We start from the raw sequence: 15,267 nt of genomic DNA, 5'->3' as shown, positions 1-15,267 counted from the left end.
TAGAAGGCACTTTCAGTATAACTACTACATGAGTTGCTTATCTTTTTTATACTATGATTTGTATTTACTTATAAAATAAATAATTTCCTTTTCTGTTTGGGGTAGTAAACAGCTGTATTGGGTTTTCAGATCCGTCTTAAAGTAATTTGTGGTTTAGGCAAATCATAACCTGGAGATGGAGGAATATGACACTGATCCCCTTTTAGATCTCATCCTGTGTTGTGGTCCATCTCCATGTTTTTTTCCCCTCCACTTTTGAGTGTGAATAGTAGAACCCACCTGCCTTTTCCCTGGAAATACAGGGAGCAAGACTCATTGAGATGAATAAAGTCTGCTTCAGTCTTATAGGTTTGCCCCACTGAGTATTTTACTTAGAGTTTGCAACTGTAAAGAAACTTTGTATCTTGATTGTGTCTTTCAGTATTTTCTATGTAGTTACTAAGATTCTGGGTCAAGTTTCTGGGCCCTAAGCTTTCAGTGAACAATAAACAGATTTCCAGGAGTCGGTATAATTGTGATACTAATGCCTTTAATTCAGTTCTAGTCGATACATATTTAAAATATTACTGAGTCTCTTTGCAGCTGTGTAGAAACTGGGCATGTCTATATGAGACACTTACTGCACAGTAGCTCATTACTACTGCACAGTAGGGCTGTGCAAAGCAGGCAGTATTTTATTTGGATTCGGCCTGATTTGGGGGACAGTGATCACTGTCCTGATTTTTGATTTGGTCAAATCTGGAGATTCAATTCTGATTTGGAAAATCAGCGATTTGGCCATAAACACAGCTTTATGTGTTTTTTCTATGTACCTTGAGGTACCAGGCACAGCTCATGAATGCTGAGATGGTGGGGCAGATGGAGTGTCCCACAAGAGTGCAGGGGGTCTGCTGCCTGGTGTGTGGGGACTTCCTCCCTGGCTTGGTGATTGGCTGTTGGGGGACCCCGGGTGCCCCCTTCAGACCCAGGAGGCACCAGCTGCTGAGCTGAGGAGTGTGTGTGTGGTGGGGGGGGGGGTCCCCTGTGCGCTCCTCAGTGAACTGGAAGTACTTCTGGTCCACTTGTGGGGGACACCTCCTTCTCCCCCGTGCATTCCCATGGGATACTCCATCCACCCCACCATCTCAGCATTCATGAGCTGTGCCTGGTACCTCAAGGTACGTAAAAAAAACATAAAGCTGTGTCTATGGCTGAATCATCGAATCTCTCTGAATCGAATCAGAAGCCTGCAATTCGATTCAGAGAAATTAATGGGTCTCCTGATTTGATTTGGCGATTCAGCCTGATTTGGCAGCTGAATCGCATCTAATCAGTGACTGAAGCTTTGCGCAACCCTACTGCGCAGTAGCTCTGCAAGGCACAAACCATGACGCAACGCTGTTGCATGGTAGTAATGAGCTGTTGCACAGTTGGCGTCACCACAAAGCCTTGCGTTGGTGCTACTGGACAGTAATGCCAGTTATTGCGCAGTCATTTAGTACTTGGGTGTGCAAGTACTAAGTGACTGCGCAGTAACAACTGTTAAGTCAGCATTTCATGTAGATGGCCACTGGAGTGTATAAATGTCTTTTGGTGCATGCCATTACATTCTGAGAGAGCACAAGCATATATTGGTATAATAGCTCTCCTTGCTATCTGTTGTAATTTGAATGATAAGAACTTCCTTATGTACAATATTGTGATTAGAAACATTTTAATTTCTCTTAACAGAATCTCTTTGCATTGGCTGGTGACGAGGAGCCTGAAGTACGGAAAAATGTCTGTCGGGCTCTTGTGATGTTGCTGGAAGTCCGAATGGATCGTCTTCTTCCTCATATGATTAGTATAGTTGAGGTAATTCTCATCTTCCTAAACTGCATGCGCAAGTGTCTTTTGGCATAGTAGAAATTTTGACAAAGGGACAAGTGGCTGATGAATGCCAGAATAATGCTAGTTTGATTTTCTTGAAAGATAGGTAGTTTTTGGCAGCTGAAACTACCATTCTGTTTCCGAGGTTATTTGCAGATGTGAGGACTAGTTCAAATAAACATATATTACTGACCCTTAATTAATTCTAAAATAAAGTTGTAACCTCAGTAAATAGCCAAATAAATAACATTTGTATACAGATGGCAGAAGATATTATACAAAGCTTGAAAAATGGAAGCCCTATAAGGGTATATATGAACATTTTGACAAATACTGAAAGAAATCTATCCCTTAACTTCTGAGGCTAAATCTTGTCCCAGTTGAACACTAAATGATTCAGAAATAAGTTTGTCCCTCTTGTTCTGGCTGTTAAAAAAAATACGTTTTTCATTTTACTAGAGATAATACTTGTATAGCATGCTTAGATTTGAAATGGAGGCATTTTCCTTGTTACAGCCTATAACTTTCTTCTGCATATATGATAGTTACTTTGACTGTTCAGAAAATGTAAAGGAAGAGTAATACAGAAATCCCTGCAAGAAAGGAAGGGAAGAGTTCTGAGAGAACTTGTAATGTTGTTCCTTGAAAGGTGCAGTGGTAAAATATGTATTCTAGTTGAGTGACAAGTTAAATTGGTACAGACATTAGACAAGTAGTTGTACCTCTAGCATAAGGGTGGTAACAAATAGAAGGTAGTAGCATTCATAAGTTAAAGGTGGAAAACTATGTGGTATTATGGCAGTTCTGTTGATTTAAAATCTTAAATACTTTTCCACTCGTGCCATACCTCTGTGTCTTATAGTAGTGAGTCCTTTGGTGCCATTAAATGCACAGAAAATAAGTGTTTATATTTTTTTCACCACTGGGCACATCCAGGATATTTTGCTCTTGGTAGAAATAGTGTTCTTTCTGTAGAACTGCAGTGATAAATCTGAATTTTTTTAAATCTTGAAACAAATTCATAGTTTCATAGTTGGTAGGTTCGGAAGGGACCTGAGCAGATCATTAAGTCTGACCCCCTGCCAAAAGTTAATGTGCACAGTCATGCCTCAAAGCAGACACCAGAACTTGATGCAGGAATTAGTGAATGGCCTAAGTGTAAGTGCTCCTTTGCGTTGTCATTATAGATTCTATTATACTGCATTTGACTGGATTGGTGCGTTAACTAGTGATGCATAGGGCCACACATGCACATGATGCCTCTTTATATCCCCGTACAGTGGTATACAGGATGGGGTGAGAGAACATAACAAGCTTCCAGCCTGTTACTTTAGGCTTACTTTTTTTCAAAATGTTTTACAAATACTCAGAACTATTAATGTTGAAACCTGAAAATCAGGTAACATCCTTGCGGGCAGCATTTCTTTGGTCAGACTGCCTTCAATAGGTTTTCTCAAATGACAGATTTGGAACCTGTGGGCTTTACAGGTCCTGTCAGACGCTAATAGATTAAGCGTCTTCTGTCTGGGGGGGTATTGCATATTCCAAGCAGAAGCTCAATATGATTATTCTTTTCCAAGGACTCCACCTTCTGGGATTAGTCCATAAAGTTCTTATTTGTACGGGGGGGGGGGCTCAGAATCCTGCTTATGGGGGGAAAATACAGTACCTGTGAGAAAAGTACTTGATGTGTGAAATTGCTATGGTGAGGATAATGTAAAGGAAAGAGACATCATTATTACTAAAGCCAACTCCAGAGTTTATTTTGACACTGACACCAACACCTCTGTGTCTACATTGAATACTAGAAGAGAATGCTCTGAGCACTAATGCAAAAATTCTTAGGAACTCCAAAAAACTGTCTCCTATATCTTCACAGATGGTGCAGTTCATAGGTTTTTCCTGATGTTGAGTAAAACTTTTATCTTCCAGAGAACAGGTTCTGTTCTCTACAATAAACAGTAAACGGTTTTACATTTGAAACTAATAACAATAGGTATGTCTGTGACTGAGTTCAAGTGCGTGTATGTCATGTGTCCTGCCAGACTACCTACAGCATCTGTAGCAGACACATGATATAGTGGGTCACAGCCCTTGTCTCAAATCCTGTAAAAATGTGCTTGGGGTTTAGATTCAGTGTATATGAAGAAAGGAGTGTACCACTTAGGGTGCACCAGTAAAGATTTTCCTGGCTGATGCCAGTAACCGATTATTAACTAGCCATATTGGTTGATACCCATTCAATAACTGATATTAACTGCAGGTTGAGTTACGCTTTAGGTTGAGTCACGTTGGGCTGGGCCAGGCAGCTCAGCTCCACCATTCACTGTTCCCTGCTTCAGTAACAACTGCAGCATTCAGCACCTTTTACAGTGCCTGTCCTGGCCCCAGCCCACAGTCCATGCTATACCAGTGCCTGGGACACTGGCAGCTGCTCTGTTTCAGCCCAGTCTGGCCTGCCAGTGATGGGATAGGAGTGTATCCAGGGCCACTCCAGCTCACAGGAGGAAACCCAGGCATCTGGGGGCACTGGCTCTATGGGCTGGAGGGAACCCAGGTGTCTGAGACCCCTAGCCAGAAGGCGTAATTATCAGAGAACATTATCAGCTACAACAGTCAAAAAAAGCCAGTAACTGATAATGTAAATTTCCCTTTTATTGATCCGATAGGTAACCAATATATCAGTGCACCTCTAGTGCCTTTTTTTGTCCTCTTCTTTATTACAGTTGCCCCAGCTTGTTCCTAAAGCAGTTGTGTAAAACCATATTCAGATTCAAGGTGCCTGGTATTTGAAAGAATTGAAATGAAACTTGAATGAATTGGGACTGAGGATCAGTAGACTAGTCTGTATATCATCCCTGCCTATTCTGCAGAACTCTGTAGTGCAAATCTTGACACACAACACATTATGCTGCCTAAATTAAAAGTTGGTGCTTCTTAAATTCATGGTGTCATGGAGCAAAGAGAATGGTGTCAGCATAGTGGCCCATAGACCTTTCAAAAGATATTAGAACAAATAAATGGTTCTTTTGTTTCATAAACAAAGAACAGTGATTGAAGTGGGACTGCTCATGTAGTGAGGATAGTCTAGAGCAGTTTTTTTTTCCAACCAAGGTACTATGGCATTTTGGGGTGCCTTAAGATTCTTTTAAAGGTGCTGTGGGTTGTCACACTGTAGGTTTGCAAACATGATTCACAAGATAAAACCGGAGATTTCTAATAGAAAGACCATAACTATAGATTTCTGAGTTACTTGCAACCAAGTCCAAAAAAGGTGCAAAAACTGAGCTGGCATTTTCCAAGGGGTAACTTGAGTCTAAAAAGGTAGAGAACCACTGGTTTAGAGATTTTAGCATTAATCCCAAGTGTGGTCCCAGAACTATATGAAGAATTTTTTGGGGGGGTTTCAATAATGTGATATATTTGGGTAAAGTTAAGATAAATGCTGAAAATGACAGTATGGAGGTAAATGAAAAACTGGCTAACATGAATTCACCAAAGGTTAGAGTGGGAAGATCATGCCAGACTAACCTGGGCATTTTTTTTTTTTAAGTGTGGTACATCTCCACTGTCTTGCCTTCAGGAAAGCATTCGGCATGGCGCCACATGGAAAACTTAGTGACACTGAAAAAATGAGGATCAGTAGAGAAATGTTAAGGAATTGGCTGAAGGGGAGACTTGCAGCAATTAGTTTGGGGTACTAAGAAGTAGTACTATGTTACTAGTGAAGTTTAAGGATCAGTTTGGGGACTAATCGCATTGTTTTTATAAAAGATGTGTGCAAAAAAAATGGAAATATACAGTGGAACGTATGGATGACAAATTTGGGAGGTATAAGAATATTGTGAAGGCTTGGAATATCATGCAGGAAGTACTGGATGACCTTGAAACTTGGAGTAATAGAAATAGAATGAAATCCACTAGCACCAAATGGAAGGTCATATACTGAAGAACTAATAACAAAAGCAAAACTTAGTCTGGGAGTTGATCATTTGATAACAAGTGAGAAAAGGATTGTAGTGTATTAGTTTGGCAGATAATGACTATGAGCTAGCAGTATGATGCAGGTGAAGAAAAAATTAATATGATCATAGGATGGGTTGGGATGGATTGTACTTCCAGCAGAGGTAGAGAAGTATTAATGCCTGTGTCCAAGGCACTGGTGAGACCTCATCTGAAATACTGTATAAGATAATGGTCACCTGTGTTCAAAAGCAAGCGAATGTTCCAACTCCAGACTGGAAGAAGATCTACTAGGATAATTGGAGAATGAAGATCCTATCATGGGAGGATATTAGAAGAGTGTGATTGTTTCAGTATAACAAAATGAAAGCTGAGAAGAATATTGTGTACTGTCAGTAAATTAATTAGGAGTAAATGGTGGAGAAAGATGATCTGTTTTAGTTCAAGGAAGATGCTGGTCCTAGGCAGATGAATGGTTCTAACAGATTTCACTTAGTCTTATTCACGTAGAGCAGGCTTGTCCAGCATATGGCCCATGGGCCACCATGCAGCCCTCCAAGCTGTTTTCTGAGGCCCGAGGTGCTGCGATGGAAAACTAAAGTAAATGCTGTACTTTTGTTTTGGGGGGGAGGGGCTGATGTGATACCGCTTCCTGTGAGGTCTTTGAATGTGGTTCGCCAGCCCACTGGGTGATAAACAGTTCATGATCCGGCCCCGCATTCAAAAAAGTTGGACGCCCCTGACGTAGAGCATCCTTATCAAACAGTGAGCACTTCTCAAAGGAAAAAGTGTCACTTTTTGCTAAATGTGGGGTAGAGAGATGATTTGCAAAGGGTAACTTACTGGTGATGGAAGCCTACAAGGAAGATATTGGACTTGAATCTGGATGTAAAGGCTGTGGGACTTATGAGCATCTGATCCCTTTTGCTAAAGTATCAATACTTGTAGTGTCTCTGCTTTGGAAACACTTGTTCTGAGCTTTATTGCAAACCTTTTTTTCTTAGATAGTGGTTATTTGGTCTCATTGCACTATAGAATGTGCAGAGACCCAAATCATGGGAAAGACCCCCAAATTCTGCTGTAATAGCTTTGTTTCCCATAAAATAATTTTCCATTCCCCTACACAGCATGCACATTCATAGCTGTAGCACATAATTGAAATTACCTCCTGAGAACCTACCAAATTTTTAAAAGTGTTTTTAGAATGAAATACTTTTGTACTCTCTCAGCTAATTCACTCTTCTGGTCTCTGCTTTTGTAATAATCTGTAGGCTTTATAGCTGGCACGCTAATATTCCTAGTTTCCTAATACTTCCTAAACTGCAGGTTGGAATTGGCTTGTGAGTCCCCAGGCCATCAAGGAACAGTACAGAGGGCAGACACTATAATTGGGGATGCACCAAAATCACAGTGGGAGTGCGCTGTGTGGCAGCTCCTTTAATCCTGCAGGTTCCCCAGTGCATCCCTCCACTCCTTCCCTGCCCCCCACCATTGCTCATTGACTGAGGGGCCCCAGTGGTCCTATTGCTTGTTGCTGACTGTCCATGAGGCAGAAATGATCAGGAGTGTGTGGTGGGGTCCCTCTGCCAGTTGGCAGGAAGTGCGTGGGGGAACCTGCAAGATTAAAGGAGCGGCCATGCAGCCCGCTTCCACTGTGAATTCAGTAGGGCCCTAACTGTATAATTAGGGCCTGGTTTAAATTGTGGGTCCAGCCCACTAATACCGTGGCCTGATTGTGGTGGAAGCTGCCATTTTTGCACTCAGATGGAGGGGATGTTTATTCCTATGGCTGCTGCAGACCTGGGAAAGCATTTCTCAGTCAGCAGCAAAAGCTTAGAGGCCTGGGGAAGGGCTCACAAAAGGGACAGGGAGAGGTGAGAGCTTGAGGATAGATAGGGGAGGTGCTGTTTGCTCCTCTGCTTGTGTGTTTTCCCCCAACCCCTGGCACCCCAGTTCTGCCTAGAGGAGCAAACACCTCCTCTGTCTGTGCTGGTGTAAGAAATGTCTGCCAAGGCACCCCCAAGGCACCCTGAACCCCCTGCACACCAGTCTTCCTGGCCAGAGGAGCCAGCAGCCCCTCTTCTACTCATCCCCAAGCTCTCTCCTTCCTCTGTCCCTTTTGCAACCCCTTCCCCTCTCCCCTGGGTTGCTAGGCATTTGCTGCTGGCTGGGGAATACTTTCCCCAGCTTGTTGCAATGAAATGCTACATGGCCACTTGTTGGTGGCCATATTATGGTTTTTATTGCAATCACATTTTTGGGTGAAAATCACTTAATTTTGTGATTTTTCACAAGAAATGTGAACTTGCAATTTAAACTAGGCCTTAACTATAATCCAGCTAATTTATTTTCTAGGGGGAGAGCCTGGGGCAGATGATAATAGGGCAGGAGGGATAAATAAAACATGATAATAGTAAGATGCTGGATAATATAACCTTTTGCAGAAAATGTCAGATTATGTAACGAGTTGTAGTATTCACAGAGCCATGACTGAATGGGATAATTTGTACCTGTTTCCAGATGGTTTGAAACTTGAGCTAACAAAGGAAGTGTTTTCTGCCTCTGCTTAGTCAGTTTACATTTTCATGGTTGTGCCAACTATAGGGATGAGAAATAGACTTGCTTTAAGGTAGTTTGGATTTTAGACCACTATTCTATGGCAAAATGATAAATTCATAGTAAATTGTGTTTGTGTAGATATCACATGCTGATGGTTATATGCATCCTTCTAGTCATTTGGAGGTGAACTCTGGCATTCTGAAGCAGCGAAGAAAAGGATATTTTTAGGAGGTAATCATTCCTGGTATAGTGTAGCATACAAGGATTTTTTTTTTTTTTTTTTTTTAAAGTGACAAAGGGCTCACTTTCTTGCATACAATGTGCACCATTTTCCAAAATCAATTGCTGAATATTGGGGTATGCATTTTAAGGAGGAAATGTGGTAAAAACAGCATCTGTGGAAGGAGCCTCTGGTTTGGCGGGGGGATGAGAAAGTAAGCAGTAGTGCGCACTGGGTAGTATAGTGAACAGGTGGGGCTCCTTAGCTGCTGGCTGTGGGCAATAGGAGCCTGTTCCTACCAGCAGACACTTGAGTTGCAGAAGCTGTTGCTGGCTCAGCTTTGCTGTATTTCTGAAGTGAAGCTGAGATCATGGTGCTGGGACAGAAGCAAAAGCTCTGCTGAATCAGCTGGGTGAGCCCTCAACTGACTGAGCATGTGGTAGTGGTTAGGACCAGGCCCTCAGCTCACCTGGCAGGTACTGGCTGCCTGTGGCTCAGTGCAGCTCCAGAAGAGAAGAGGGTCAGACAGTTTGGATCAGCCAGTAGTACCTGTGGTGTCGTGCAGCTCATAGGTGACAGAAAAGCTAGTGTTTTGCTCTCTTTGCTGCTGCTGCCACCTGGGTTTTTCCCTGGCAAAATACCATTTGTAGCAGTATTTTCAAGGAAATTTTTTTTCTTCAGTTTCTTTAAAAAACAAAACCCCGAGGTGTCTCTTATTTGGGGTGTGGTGCTTTGTATAGTTGTTTTTAAGGTGTAAGGGTCATTATGAAAGGAGGGCGGAGGGAGCTGTAGTTGAAGAAAGTTTGAAAGAAATTGGTAGTTAAGCACTGGAGGTGGCACATGCATGATATAACTAACATGCATGAAGTTGGGGTTTGATTTGAAACTAATGGGACTTTTTTAAAGCTGTTTAGCTGTTTACATGGTTGTTGAGTTTTTGCTCTTGCTAGCGATAAGATTTGCTTTGCCACTGATAGTCACTGTCTCTGCTTCTTTTGTTTTGTTTTGCTACATATCCTTGCTGAAATTAAGATTATGAAAGGAAATATGTTTTTTAGGTATTAAACCATTCTTGTATTTATATATTTGAAAAGTAATGTGGAGCTACTTTTAGCAGTATGTAATGAAAAATGGGAAGAAAAGGGATTTTTAATTGCATGTAAAAGCAAGGAATTTATAGAGATCTCAGAGATGACTAACAAGTTTAATCACTGAATCCCATAGTATCTGAGTCATGTAGTGTTAAGCAGAACAAAGATCTTTGCCAAAGGCTAGTCAGAAAAATAATTCATTGCAGCTATTACATAATATCATTTTTAACCTGACTGACCATAATTGCAGGCTGCAAAGTTAAATTACTAACACTTGTAGTTTTGATAGGTTCACTTGGATGTGTAGAAGTCTAAAACTAATAAAATGGTTTCTTTCAATATTACATAGTATATGCTTCAGAGGACCCAGGACCAAGATGAAAATGTGGCTTTGGAGGCTTGTGAATTTTGGCTGACCTTGGCTGAGCAGCCAATTTGTAAAGACGTACTATGTCGCCATCTTACTAAGTAAGTTTACTTTCAAACAAATGTAGAAAAAAAATTAAACTGACAAGCTAAGAACTGTAAGCTGAATTATCTTGTTTGTGTGCCTTTAAGTCTTGTTTCCTAAAATAACTTACCAAGTGTTTTATTTCCTGGGGGGGGGAGGAGTTGGATTTTTTCCTTAGTTTTAGAACTAAACATTGGTATCTTTCTTCTACATGAAGAGCAAGAGAGAGATCCTGCATGAATTTATACGCTTTTAATTTAGATATGTTTACAGGATACTATTTTTTTTTCTCACCTTCCCTCTGATTTTATAACCATAAATCAAAAACATGCTTTTTGGCAATTTGCTACTTTTATTTAAATATGCTGTTGCGAGAAATACATTATCGTATGCAGCCCTTGTTAGTACTGGCTTTTTAAAATCCATAACAAAAATTTACAAAATTCCCTCCCCCCATCAGTTACAATGGTAAAAGTTTTCAAGAAATTTAACAAATCCACAACACCTTTTTTTTTTTTTCAGTCAGTGTAATTTAAAATATAACCAAGATGATTAAAATATATAATATCAATCAACAAAAGGCGTTAATAGAAACCTGTTTTAACTTGCAGCCATGAAGTTAAGCCAACTACATTTATCTCCAAGTAGAAAAAAGATGCCAATTTTTATTATTTCATTTAATGATGCGCTTTTTTACATCATTTCTCCTTTTTTGTATGTGGGCAGTACTGAAACTTACTGTGATGATACTGTTGCACTACAAGGTTAGACTTTGATTATGTCATGATTAGATGTAACAATTTGTACACCATGTCAAAGGAAGTTGAATTCATGTTCGGGGAAACCTGGCAGTATTCAGAAGCTCTTAGGAATGTGTAATATGATTCAAATATGATTTTAGACTGAGGGAAGCCAAACCATGATTAAGCTGAGTGAAGTTAGATTTTTGTAACTTAAAAATCAACTTTTTAAGCTGGAAGGTTTAGGTACCTAGCAACTTTTAAAAATGAGGTCGCTTGTATTTAGGAGTCTAGTTTTAGGAACCAGGTTTCAAAGTTGTCATTACTGCATAATGAAAGTAGCCTGAGAAAACAGAAACTTGGCTATGTTGAACGTTATGTATTTGACTGATTTATGCATTTGTTTTAACAAAATTAACATTTTTCTTTGTAGGTTAATACCTGTGTTAGTAAATGGTATGAAGTACTCCGAAATAGATATTATTCTGCTGAAGGTGAGCAAGTTTTTCAATTTAATGCATTGTTTTGATTAGTTACCTCTACATCAGTGTTCTAGGAAATATTCCATGTTATATAAACCATTCCTGCTAGCAAGAATCTGTCTAAGGAGACTGTGCTCATTAATATTTTCTGGCAAAGAATAGAATTATTTTCATGTTTCTGAACAATTAAAAAATACTGCTCCCATGTGAATTCTTGCCTAGTTCTTTCATTCTGTTTCTGGAAGAATCATGGCCAGAGTATACAAGTTAGTAATACAGGCAGTTCTTGACTTACAACGTTCTGAGTTATGTTTTGCACTTACAGCATTTGTAAATTGACACCCTGTTCCAACTTTCTGATGTCAGTTTTGACTTTACAACGCTTGATCCGATGTGATGCAATACCAGCGAACAAGTTTGCTGCATCACCCATGTCCCTGGAGAACATCTGTCCAAACTGCCTTGGACACTTTCTTTAAGAAAGCAGACAAGACTCCTGAGAAGACTCCAGCCAAGAACCCTTCAAAAAGTTCAACCAAGAGCCCTTCAAAAAGTCCAGCAAAGTCACCTCAAATACTCCCTTTCAAATCAATGATGGCTATTTACATTATAAATGCATTAATATATTATTTATCTATAATTGATTGAGTACAAAATTCTGGGTTAATTTTGGTGAAAATAGGGTACCTGGCCTTGGTTCAGGAACCAATCGCCATTTATAACATTGTTTCCTATGGGAAAAACAGTTCCGAGTTGCGACGTTTCGACTTAAGACTCAATTTTCAGAAACCATTATGTTGTAAGTCTGAGGACCGCCTGTAGTTTTTTTGGTCATCTTAATTTGGCAGTGAGTCTTAAATTAATTCCAGTTTTCACAAATCTATTATCCACTACTTTATATTTAAATGTAAGAAATATGGTTGAATCTGAAACACTAAATGTGCTTGCAAATTAACTAAATGCATTGTTTAACTGGTAGGGGGATGTTGAAGAAGATGAAGCTATTCCAGATAGCGAACAGGACATAAGACCACGTTTTCATCGTTCACGAACAGTGGCCCAGCAGCATGAAGAAGATGGTATTGAGGAAGACGACGATGATGATGATGAGCTTGATGACGATGATACTATTTCTGACTGGAATTTAAGTAAGTTAAAGTACTGTATGAGGTGATTGTATAACATAACTGCTTGCAACTCAGAAATCCCTCTCCTTTGGGATCAGTGTTTGAGTGCAGCAATAAGGAATGCTGAGAAATTATATTTCAAATAGCTCTGTTCATGTTCCTGAATCCATTTATTGTATGGTGTGCCCCTCAGATGAACCACTTGTGGCTCATTTCTGTGCCTTGCCCCGCCCTGGCTGGGCAGCTCCAGCCCCAAGTCACCAGGGGAACCTTGGTCTGCCCCTCCCCACGCCCCTTCCTTCCCCCACGGTGGACTTGCCAGCTGGGCAGTGCTCTCCATGCTGCCATTAAAGAATCCACTAATTGTATGGTGGTCTTTCTGGTGCTTAAAAAAATTCTATGGTGTAGCTAAGATTTGTAATTACAAGCTAATTAACTATAAACTAGGGGTACATGGATTGGAGATTTTTTGGGCTGTTACTAATGACCTGATTTTTAACGAACCATATCAGCTGATACTGATCTGATTGCCTGTATGTGGCCTGGCAGCATGGAGAGGAGTGTCTGGCTGATAAGTCTGTTGTGAGGGGAGTGGGGAGGGAAGGGGTGTGTAGATAGAGGCCACTGCAGCGTGGGAGAGAGTGGGACTAGGGTGGGAGCAGGCACTGCACGGGCAGGGTAAGACGCAGGATGGAGCCACAGCTTATCTGGGGGGGGGGGGGCAGCTTCTGCTGTTGTATACATATGCTTTGCGTGCCACGGGGAGTGTGCCCCATCCAGATCTATGCATGGGGCCATGGTGGGCACAGGCAGGTTCAGGACGGTGCCGGGTTCTTCCTAGGAGGGTTGGGCCAGGGTTGGGCCAGGCAACACTGGGAGGAGGGGTTGGGGGCAGGGAGGGGGCCTATGACAAATTTTGGGGTGACTGCAACCCCCCTCCCAGCGTTGCTGTTGCCTGCCCTGAGTGTAGCCTGGCCCAGCCCCCATCCTGGGAAGAGCCTGGGGCTGCCCCTGGCTGGCTCCAGCCCACAGCAGCAGCCCACTCTCCCCCTGCACACAGATTCAGGGGCACACGCACCTCCCCCTGCACCTCCTGGGGAGGTGTGCCCCTCAGACAAACCACTCATGGCTCAGTTCCGTGCCCTGCCCCAGCCTGGCTGTGCAGCTCCAGCTCCATTTCGCCCTTCACCAGGGGAGCGTTGTCTGCCCCTTCCTTCCCCCACAGTGGACTTGCCAGCTGGACGCTGCTCTCCATGCTGCTGGGCTGCGCTTATGACCACCTGTGTACTGTGCTGTGGCTGCATGCATTCATGCAGCATTTATTGGTGACATTATTTGCCATATCAGCCCCAAAAAGCCAATTGCTGATAATGTCAATTTTCAGTTTATTGGTGCTGATACAATATGGGACTAATGTATCGGTGCACCTCTAGTATAAACTAAACTCACTTGCTGGATATGGTATACAGACCCTGCCTCTCAGCTCAGATTAATGACAGATTTTGGCTTCACTTCTCTGTTTGTGTTTTTCCTTAAAGAAAAAACCAGTAAAAATTCTAGAAAGTCTGTAATACCACAAATTATGGCTGAGCTACATAGTGTGCTTAAAAGGAAACTTGAGGACTTCTTGTATTACTCACAAATTTCCTTTTTTACACTTGTAGTTGCCTAATAATGGATCCTCTTGGTCTAATCTTGCTTCATTTGAATTTAACTAAGAACGGCTGGATTTTGCTTAGTTTAGAGTTAGAAACAGAAATTCCTAGGTAAACCATGTGATGTAAACCAATTGTAATATTACTACTTCTATCATCAGAGCTTGCAAGCTCTTAAATTATAGCTTGTGAGTCAAAAAATTAAACACTAGTTTACAAATAATTCAGAAATTGCTTTGTTGAAATATCCAAAAGGTAGGTCTTGGGTTTGCTCATTACCCCATCTTAGTGGTCTAAACTGAAACGGTTTTTTGTATAAATTACTGAATTTTCTTACATATAACCACACCTTAGATCTAGACAAATTACAGAGGTGGGTGGATGAGAATAGGATGGAATTCAGGATAGACAAGTGCAAGATAATGCATCTAGGGAAAAGGAACCAGCAACACACCTGTAGATTAGGAAACACCCTTGTCAACACAGTGGCAGAAAGGGATCTTGGAGTCATTGGTGACTCCAGGATGAACATGAGCCGTCAATGTGAGGAAATGGTCAGTAAGGCTAACCTCACCTTGTCGTGCATCTACAGATGCATCACAGGCAGGTCCAGGGAGATGATCCTTCCCCTATATGTGGCATTGGTCGGGCCACAGTTGGATTACTGCGTCCGGTTTTGGGCACCACACTTCAGGAGGGATGTGGTCCAGAGGAGGGCTACTCGCGTGGTCAAGGGGCAGCGGGGCAAGCCCTGTGAGGAGAGGCTAAAGGGCCTGAACCTATTCAGCCTCCACAAGAGAAGGCTGAAATGGGATCTGGTGGCCATTTACAATCTCACCAGGGGGGACCAGCAGGAATTGGGGGAAGCTCTGTTCCCCCAGGCACCACCCGGACTGACTAGGAATAATGGCCACAGATAGATAGAGAGAAGGTTCAGGCTGGACATGAGGAGACATTGCTTTACAGTTAGGGCTGCCAGGCTCTGGAATGGGCTCCCATGGGAGGTGGTACTCTCCTACCTTGGGGGTCTTCAAGAAGAGGCTGGACAGATAACTGGCTGGGGTGATGTGACCCCAGCACCCGTTTCTGCCTGGGACAGGGGATCGGACCTGATGGTCTGTTTAGGTCCCT

At 41.8% G+C, this 15,267-nt stretch overlaps 1 protein-coding gene across 6 annotated transcripts in view; it reads left to right on the top strand.

The window, feature by feature from the left end:
* Positions 1 to 15,267, top strand: part of TNPO1 (transportin 1) — a 116,558-nt gene that overhangs the window by 61,946 nt on the left and 39,345 nt on the right. For all 6 annotated transcript variants that reach the window (XM_019532274.1, XM_019532272.1, XM_019532270.1 and 3 more), the window contains 4 exons: positions 1,711 to 1,833; positions 10,031 to 10,149; positions 11,306 to 11,366; positions 12,334 to 12,502. In XM_019532274.1, coding sequence (XP_019387819.1) covers positions 1,711 to 1,833; positions 10,031 to 10,149; positions 11,306 to 11,366; positions 12,334 to 12,502 — 472 coding nt within the window. The remainder of the gene's footprint in view (positions 1 to 1,710; positions 1,834 to 10,030; positions 10,150 to 11,305; positions 11,367 to 12,333; positions 12,503 to 15,267) is intronic.

This window comes from Crocodylus porosus, unplaced genomic scaffold (genome assembly GCF_001723895.1).
Source record: "Crocodylus porosus isolate Cpor-Errol unplaced genomic scaffold, CroPor_comp1, whole genome shotgun sequence".
NCBI classification, from domain to species: Eukaryota; Metazoa; Chordata; order Crocodylia; family Crocodylidae; genus Crocodylus; species Crocodylus porosus.
The sequence above is the reverse complement of the archived record's forward strand: the minus strand, read 5'-3'. Positions and strand labels throughout refer to the sequence as shown.